This window comes from Lactuca saligna, chromosome 4, assembly GCF_052625555.1.
Source record: "Lactuca saligna cultivar CGN05327 chromosome 4, ASM5262555v1, whole genome shotgun sequence".
In the NCBI taxonomy this organism is placed as follows: domain Eukaryota; kingdom Viridiplantae; phylum Streptophyta; class Magnoliopsida; order Asterales; family Asteraceae; genus Lactuca; species Lactuca saligna.
This window is the reverse complement of record NC_136420.1, coordinates 312942001-312952216: the sequence shown is the minus strand read 5'-3', so window position 1 is coordinate 312952216 and position 10216 is coordinate 312942001. Positions and strand designations below refer to the sequence as shown.

At 30.4% G+C, this 10216-nt stretch overlaps 1 protein-coding gene across 2 annotated transcripts in view; it reads left to right on the top strand.

The window, feature by feature from the left end:
- The first annotated feature begins 2707 nt into the window (after positions 1-2707).
- Positions 2708-10216, top strand: part of LOC145039546 (early nodulin-like protein 19) — a 28513-nt gene continuing 21004 nt past the window's right edge. Inside the window, exons 1-2 of one of the 2 annotated variants that reach the window (XM_078987583.1) lie at positions 2708-2986; positions 3110-3438. In XM_078987583.1, coding sequence (XP_078843709.1) covers positions 2797-2986; positions 3110-3420 — 501 coding nt within the window. In that variant the 5' untranslated portion in view covers positions 2708-2796 and the 3' untranslated portion in view covers positions 3421-3438. Of the gene's footprint in view, positions 2987-3109; positions 3572-10216 lie in introns of those variants that run through there. The other variant, XM_078987582.1, reaches the window with a different exon arrangement.

Genomic DNA, 10216 nt, shown 5'->3' with positions numbered 1-10216 from the left:
CAAAACTTTGAAAACTCCTAAAAAAATTCCCAACACTCAAATGAACACACCCATTAAAAAAAGTAAAAAGTGCTTTATATTTTACTGAATTTTAATAAAAGTTTCCTATATATTTTATGCAAATACCAACAACCGGTTTCTTTCATGTTGATCCTCATCGTTGAAATCTTGCAATTGGCTCGGATGAATCATTAATCATTAATCTACTATGATTTTTGTATGATAAGGGGATTAAATCCTTGACGAGAGAAAGATTGATAGATCGCTTTATGCAATTTATGAAAAAGTTGCAAAAAAATGTATGGTTTTTTTTCTTATAATAGAAAGTTAGGACACCATTGGAGCACTTCAACCCATTGGAGATGTCATAAATATGCCAAAGTTGAGAGAGGAAGTGTGAGAAGAATAACTAAAGCTCTGTAGACAAAGCATCTGTGGTTATTAGGTATGTATCGTATGTAGTTTTTAATTTATATTCATATCATTAAGCCGTTATTAGATGCTTAATCTATTGAGACAATTCTTTTTATAATGATTGTGTACTATTAAAGTTTATAATCTAGAAGCTTTGAGATTTTTTTTACATATAGAAGGTTAATTATCAAAACATAATACACCCACTTCCAAGAATTTAAAAAAATTATATATTTTTTAAAATATATAATTTGTGAAAAGATTGCAAATATAATGATGTGAGTATTTATTATATGTTTTTTAAGCTATAAAATTTATGAAACGGTGTTTCCCATTTCCCTCTTTGAACAAAGAAACTTCAAGGATAAAGATGTATTTGGAAAGACTGTTATCATTCACATGTATCATATTATGTTGTTCAACTATAAAGATAGAAATATACCTAAATCCATAAATTTATAATTTGTTTAGTATTACAAATATGTAATACTATCATCGACATCTGAGAATGATAAATGAATATTGTTATATTTTTGGAATCCAAAAACATGTAATCGTTGGTTGATATCGATTATATGCACTATTGTTGTATAAGGTAATTGCAATAAATAACAACATACTTTATTGAGTTGTTTATTATGGGATCCAACTTTTGTTTTTTTTCCAGCATTCTACTTTAGAAAATTTATTGAATAATAGCAATGTCATCTAAATACATAGCAATTTCAGTGCAATAACTTGGTGGATTTCTCAAAGTAGAGAGCCCTAATATGAAAAGAATTTGAAAGTATAGTGCTATTAGTTAAAGGGTAAAATTTTCATAATACAATATCTTAATAAGAAAATTTTGAAAGTATAATGCTTTAATTGACCAAGTTATTGAAAATATAGTGCTTTTAATCTATCATTTTTATATAGATGAAAAGTTGTTGATATTTCTTGCGTTTAACCATTGTATACATGTATGTTATTATGACTTTGTTTACCGTGTTTGATACTTTTGTTCTAGATTTGGAACTTCGGAATTTTTTAGACCTTTTGTTGAACAGTATCATAGTCTCTAAGAATAAGAGTTATGGGAAAAACTATGGTTGGTTTGATCCTATTGAAATTCTTAACTTTTACTCTTTATTAAATAACTTATTTAATCAACTCAAAGCGCTATTTTAGGATTGTATGATTATAAAACTGTGACCGAGGACTAAGGAGTAAGCCCCACAAATTATTCTATGTACTCAGATATTTATTTGTGGTTTATAAATGATTATGTATATTCTTATATTTGTAATATACACAATATTAGAAAAATAAAAGAACACACATCATACTTTCGTTATATACGTCATATTTAATTTAGATACCTTTTATGTATTTGTCAATACGTTCCTTCGCGTTTTACGCGCATTATAATCTAGTTTCATTCTAAAAGAGACGGACTCTAAAAAAGATACCAAAAAAAAAAAAAAAACTGCCTACATGGGAAAGAAAACCTACATGCAGCATAAAAGAATATTGTATTTTTTTATAATTATATATTAATTTTAGGTTGATTAAGTCGACTAAATACATCGTGGTATGTTTGCCTTTTAAACCGAAGAAACTATCCATTTAAAGAGTAACATGTTTCAAAAAAAAATCATAGCACTAGGATTACCGGATTATGTATCGTTTGTGAGGTTATATGAGCACATAAAATCATGATGTAGACCATTTGGTCCCAAAAACTAATAACTAATATTTAAAACGAATATTAAACGATTCATCTACAAAATCCATGGCCCCTACCAATCAAGACCATCGATTTGTATCAATGAACGAGATCGAATTAAGTGGTTTCCTCATATATAATTTCACATGTTGTGAACACAACTCTATACGAGAGATCACTTAGGTACCATCCTTACGCTGATGCCCTTAATTACTAGATATTTAACGTGGTAACTAAGTTGTATATATGAGACATTGATTTTTTGTAAACTAAAGAGACCACTTACTAATTATGTATATATGGCCAATTTTTAATTTTGTATCGTATACTTTATAACATGATCATCTATATATTATCAATGAAAAACCAAAAAATAATACTCATTTTATTTCTGAAACATTTACTACCTAAAAGAATAATGTTTCATATAATTATAATAATTCAAAAATATAATGCAGTGGTGTTAGCGTGGCCTGAGTGTGAAGTCTGTTTTACACGTCTCTCGCTAACCTGCACCGGTGGTGCTTGTAACCCATATATTTTGACCCTTTTCCCGAACTTTATGGGGATATATATAACCTCCGTCACTCTCATTATCTCTCTGTGTGTTATACTGTTATAAGTCTATGTGAGAGAGTGTGTGTGATCGTTGCTTGAAGAACATTCCTGTAACAATGAGTAGATCAGGAGGCGTCGTTTGGCTGAAGACGGTGGTGCTGCTGGCGGCGGCGGCAGCGATGTTAACATCCGTGAGCTGTAGAAGTACGGTGTGTCACCTGATCGGCGGGAAGGAATTGTGGAAACCGAATCATAACTACACTGATTGGTCTCTTCAACAGACGTTCTACGTCGGCGACTGGCTCCGTAAGCTTTCTGTTTCTCTGATTTACACACAGTTTTAATTTCTTTAGATCTCTTCTTCTATAACACCTCCAAATCTCCAATTAATCGATCTGTTTTGATTTTCTGTTTAAATCTCTGGTGCAGATTTCGTATACAACAAGGAGATGTTCACGGTGTTGGAGGTGAATGAAACGAGCTACAAAAACTGTTCAGATGAAGGAATTATCTTCAACGTCACCGGAGGTTTTGGAAGCGACGTGATTAAGCTCACTCAACCAAAGACATACTACTTCATTGCAAATGGAGATTACTGCTACAATAATGACATGAAAGTGGCTGTTAACGTGGTTGAAATTGTTTATGTTTATCAACCTCCGATGATGATGATGATGATGTATCTTCTTCCATTGCAAGTGATGTGTGTATTGCTTTTTCTCACAAGAAATCGTCAATGAAGAATCCAACAGTTTCAGGTACTAAATTAATCATAGTTAAATAGCTACTGATATTAATTCAGAAATTACGTAATAGTGGATTGCATACATTACAAATGTGTTAGACTTTGGAAACGTGTTATCACACTTGCCTATTATATCTTGTTTTATTGCTCGTGATGTATATCAATGTTTTCTAGATTATTCAAAATGTTTTATAGAAAAATATTACCATAATTAAATTAAAAATATATTTATTATGGAAATTATTAATGCACTTCACATGTAATTATCGTAATATTTCTTATTATTAATGTATTTTATAATTAATTATTGTAATATATATCTTCAATTAATGATTATTATATCTGCTCTAATCCTTAGGGTACATATTAGAAAATCCCAATCTTTTATATAGTAGTAAATATCAAAACAAGCTTATCAAAACATTAAAAAAAAAGTTATAATAAATGTAAAATTTCTAGTTATATTTATGAAAAATAAAACATATATAGTTTAACTTGGTAAAATTGTGAGAGAAGTCTAAATATTTTAGAAAAAGTTTCACTTTCCTTCTAAATTTTATTTTTTGAACAGAAAAATCTTAATTATTTTATTTTCGTTCAAATTCATAATTTTTTTCTTTTTAACTGGAAAGGTGTATATATATATATATATATATATATATATATATATATATATATATATATATATATATATATATATATATATATATATATATACACACACTAAAGTTTTAATATTTTCAACGATTTAATAAAAAAATTTAAACTTAATTTTTTTAACAGTAAAATCCTAATTACTGATAGTTTTTAACACGTTTACATTTTTTTGCAGTTTAACCGGTAATTACGATTTTACTGTCAACAAAATAAAGTTTATGACTTTCTTGTCAAATAATGAATTATGACTTTACTGTAAAAAAATAAAGTTTAGGACTTTATTCTCGAATCGTTGAAAATATTGAAACTTTAATGTATATATTCATTTTTTTGTTAGAAATTTAATGTATGATAGTCTTTAAGTATAAGAGTTACTGGAATCTGGCCGATCTACTTTAGTCAGCTAGATCCTATTGAAATTCTTAACGTTTACTTCTTGTTAAATAATTTTTTTTTTTAATCTCAACAAACTAACATTGAAAAAAATTGAGATAATTAAGAAAGAAAGAACCAGAGTTGTGTTGGCTTTTTGCAGTCCTAAAAATAGAGAACTAAGAATATTCACACCCCTTCTTCATATTCACACCCTTTTGACTAGGCGTGTTTTGTTTGTGTTTCTATAATCTATCCCCTATTTTTAGTTTACGATTTGGCGGTGAACCAAGAAGAAAGTTTTATAAGTCTTCTCACCCTCTCTCTCTCTCTTTTATATTTGTTTCCTCTGATCCTGATTATAGCAGGGTAAAGATGATGATGGTAAGAGAAATAGTGGTGATGCAACGAAAATCTCAATTAAAAGTTCTTGGGATAGGAATTGGGTCTCAAAAGGCTGATAAAATTATTTGTGTCTCGGGAAACCAAGACTATACACTAAAATCTCAATATTTTCAACAATTTAACAAGAAAGTCCAAACTTTATTTTTTTACAGTAAAGTCCTAATTCACGATTTGATAAGAAAGTCCTAAACTTTATGTTTTTGACAGTAAAGCCCTAATTACCGTCTAACCGGTAAAAAAGGGTAAGTATGTCAAAAACTTCATTTAGTTATGATTTTACTGTCAAAAATATGAAGTTTATGATATTTTTGTCAAATTATTGAAAATATTGGGACTTTCTTGTATATATCCCAACAGGAAATTACATATTATCGTGTAAAATCAAATAATCGGGATTTTTCTATTAAAAATATAAAATTTGTGATTAAAATGAAACTTTTTCTAAAATATTGAGACTTTTATAACAATTTCCCTTTAATTTTGTTTATGTAATATATAGAAAAGCAGCATGTGTTGAATATTATATAAAATGGGAATTGGAAACACATTCTTGAGACTTGTAAAAATTAATCAAATAAAAACACTTTTAGTTAAAAAATAATGCGACGCTAATTTATATAACATGGATAAGGACTTGTAAGGGTAACGAAATTTCACCTTTAGTCACATTTAGTTACTAAATTTTTTTTATGTTTGATTTACTCTTGAATTATTTGAAATTGTTCACATTTTACCTTTATGACTAGGTTACCGGTTATAAAGGTAAAATGTAAACAATTTCAAATAATTCAAAGATAAATCAACAATAAAAAAAAGTTTAGTGATTAAATACGAACAAAATTGAAAGTTTATTACTCTTTCAAGTCATTATCCAGTTTTGTAATAATACGTTAGTTTATTTTGTCTACTGGTAGCAATTACTCGGATTAATAATTTTGATTTCATTCACTACGATTTGTTTTGTGTTGTGTTTGTAAAAAGTATTACATAATAGAATACGTACCACATAACCATGTTTTAGTTCATGACTTTAAGTACTAGTTCATGAGATAAACGCTTAACTAAAGTTTCTTTATTCATTAATAAATGAAACGTCAACTCACAAAGAAGAAATAATCAGTAGAGTTTCACAAAGGCAAAAGTACACATATACGAGCAATAAAACTAAAAATAAGAACGAAAATCAAAAGGAGAATAAGAAGAAATACATATAGAACCAACATACAAGTAGTAAAGATATATGCAAGTAATATCTAGGAAAAAAGTATCGATCTATAACGACGTCTCCGCCAACTGGAGTGTAAACCGCCACTTATGTCCTAAATATATGTCTGAAACCACCATAATTTTTTTCCTTCAGTTTCTATGTGATTGAAGTTGATTCTGTGGCATTTCTAAGTGTTGTTTTTGATATATTTAGTCATTGAACTTTTTCGTACTTGATTTTCCCTTGAATTATTTGCAACTGCTCATATTTTACTCTTATGCTCGATAACAACTGGTCATAAGGGTAAAATGTGAACAATTTCAAATAATTTAAGGGTATATCATGCACGAAAAAAAATCAATTACTAAATGTAACCAAAGTTAAAAGTTCATTACCTTTTCATGTCATTATCCATGTATAACAAGATTTAAAAGTCTTTTACCCTTATACCACAAGTATATGGGAATCATTTTTTATTTTTTGAGCAACATGTCAGTTTTCTCTCACTATTTTTCTCTTCACCAGAAAGGTAGGAAATGGTCACATTTCATTACCTTTCACTTTTATTTTATTTTTAAATAAAAATTATTGATTTTTACGATTTATAATTCAAAACATAAATATATATTTTTTATAAAATGATTAATAAACACAAAAATTAATTAAAATAAAAATACTTCATTACTTCAAATAAAAATTACATAAAAACAAACTAAGAATAAAAGACCTTAGAAAACAACCAAGATTTAAGAAAACATAACCTAGATTTAAAAAGATAAAAAAAAAAAAAAACAAAACAAAACAATCTACGAAAAATAATTTTTCATGATCTTCTCTTTCTTCTTTAAAACTAGCTCGAGGGTCAATTCTGAAAGATTATCAATGTTTTTCATCAAGAACTTCACATTCTCCATTTCTTACCTTTCCACCCATTCCTTCTTTTTTTGCTTCTTTTTCTTTGTCGAATGTTAAATGTTCAGTGAAGTTCGGATTGTATTGATCAAATGCAACGTCAGTTTCCGCATTTCGTCTATGTCCATGTTGACATCTGACGCACTATAAGAAGTCTCATTACCCTTCCGTTTTGCCTAACATTTTGGTATTGCAATTGTGGATGAGATTTGTAACATTTGGTTTTGAGGCACTTCCATTGTTGACCCTTGTATTGAGATTTATTGCATTTTTGGTCCCTCAGTGAGAAAAGATAAAGAGGCCTTAGTGGCATTTTCATAAATTCAGACCTTGAGGAGCACACGGTGCGTACGTGAATACGTTGGGCGTACTAGGGAACGCCCTAATATGCTAGGTGTACACTCGTATGCAAGGCGTACGTATCCAGATTCCAATCCCTAGTTTTTAGGGATTTGCCCATATTTAAACATCATCAAGCCCCATTTCCAACCTCCATCGCTATAACGTCTTCTCTTGCAAACCCTAGCACCATTAAGCATTTGGATGTCTTAGTGTGAGCTTTGGTGTGTTTCAAAGGAAGAATAATGTCACACCCCTAAACCAGAACGGCGGAATCGTTCGAGGGTGGATGACTTCATGTAGTATCGTAACAGTTGAATACATAATAAAGAAAGTAAACACAACAATCATAGATATAATTTAAGAGTTACATTGTTGGATGATACTTGTTTCAAAAATAAATTACAATATGATGACAAAATGAGTTTAAAACTGACATCTTAACATCACTTCTCCAAAAGCTGAAGTTTACCTATATTACTGAATCCCTAAGAAATACAAGTAGATTTGAAAGAATAGATCAACATTTAAGCTGGTGAGTTCATAAGTATTTAATGTCAATGTTTATATAAATTTGAATGAATTTCTTTGTAGATGTTTGAAAACTCCTAGAAAATCTCATATTTCCTACTAGTATAAAAGTAGTCTTCTACTAAGACCCGATTGTTTTGAACGTTGTTTCTAAAATTCCGATATTTTTCCATAAGTGTATGGTAGTTAAAAAGTTCCAAAAAACTATTATGCAATAGTGTTTTTCATGCCTAGAATAGTAGATTAATTTATGTAAAAAAAATCGCTAAGGCATTGGATAACCCTGTAAATCAACGTGTTTTTAATACTCCATATGAGTTTTATAACCATACTATTGACCCAGACTGCCTGTAACAACGTTCTTCAGGCGTTGGAATGTTATGACGTTTGTCACCCCAAACCTGCCGGTCTAACTGTAGCTAACAGTTTAGGTGCGGGATTATCAATCCCGTATAGATATATACACAAGTATCGCACTCTCCCTACAAGAGATTATGGTATATAATATAGGACTTTAACTGCATACTCGAAAGTACGTGAAGCTGAACGTCTTAGAAAACTTAGTATCGAATAGATTTACGTATGAAAAGTTCATTTGTTCTTGTATATGAAAGTGTTTCCTTGATATAGTACTTATAGTGTAAAATCTCTTGAATATCTAGTAAATTATACCTATTATAGTTTTTCTCAAATGAATGATTCGTTGTATGATGAACCCTAGTGTAGTATTAGCTTGGTATATAAGTATAACATTTGTAATAACACTATTGAACATTTATACACCAAAATATAAATAAAGTGTTTGATATTTGTATACAACATGTTTTTACTCTTAAAGGACAAAATGTTATTGAATAGGTGTTGCATGCGAACGTTTTCATATGATAGTTATGAATCACATATGATTTGTTATATAAAGATAAGTGTAGTAAGAGTTTAATGTTTTCCACATGAGGGTAACCGTGTGTTTACTTGTATTTCCCCCCTTGAAAGTGTATAAAAGCATTTATAAAGTATTTGAAAATGTAGTTGTAGGGGTATGAACTCACTTGATAGATAGAATAAGGTGAAACGAAAACTGAGCAGAACTTCGACTAGGGAAAGTTGAATTAATCGGGATTCTCGGGAATCTCGGGAGTCTCGGGAGTGAAAAACCTTCCTTCGGAACTTGGGTATGAAGACCGGGGCTTCGGGGGGTTTTAAACGCAGAGCTTCGGCATAAGAGAGAGAAGAAATGAGCAATGAAACCCAACACCTTTGGCTGCTATTTATAGCGCTATATTGGGCACCACGTCATGGTACACCTCACCACGTCGTGGTGAGGGATTCTATCCTCTTCCATTGACGAGACGTTTGCGGACGAACCTGGCACCCATCAGTCACAATACCACGTCATGGTAGGCCTGACAACCTCAGATTTTGTGTCGCAAACTTGTAAAATTCGTAACTTCCGCGTACGAGCTCCGTTTTTAACGTTGTTTATATCCACACGTATGTGAGATTATTCTCTACAACTCTTGTTTAGACTTCATCGGCAAATTTTGATTTTTTTTTTTAACAAGCCGGGACACAAAAAGTCCGTTAAAAATCCATAAATTCTTCATGTGATGTCCGTTCTCGTCATACTTTATACCATTGTGCTACTATTGTTGAGATCTTCGATTCTCATTTAGGTTGCATCGGCTAAAAATCTATCGATCTCTATTTTGAGTATTTTAGCTGTCTGCTACTATATCCGGAACTTGGAAAAATCATAACTTTCTCATACGAAGTCAGATTTGGACGTTCTTTTTATATACGCATGCGGTTTAATGATATCTATAACTTTCATTTCGATAGTTAAGGCTAAATATATTTGTATTGAAACTTCGCGTTTTACGTTTATCAGTGTTGCTGATTTTTACTGTGACTCTTAGATTGGTCATAACTTCTTCGTTATAATTCGAATTTTAGTGTTCTTTATATTTCTAAAACCCTTGATACGATGTTTATCATTTTATGTACCCAATAGAGACTTTTGAACATTCAAATTTTGATGCAAATTTCATTACCTTAAAAGAGATTACAATTCTTGACCTTTTAGGTTAGTACACTGATTCGAAAATATCAGGTTATCACAAATAAGGTGGTGGTAAAGCTTGGAAGCTAGAAGAAAGCTTGGATCTGGAAGTGTTGCATCATTCCTTATCATTAGAAGGTATAAAGTTCATACCTTGATGGCTAGTTTGTTAAATCTTTTTTATGTGTTGATTGATTTTATGTCCTTTTTGGTCCCAAGTTGAGGAGTTTTGAGCATGGCATGTTCTTGACCCACTGAGCCGTCCTTTCAGACCTTAGGAGGGGTCTTAAGCCATAAAAATGCAGTATT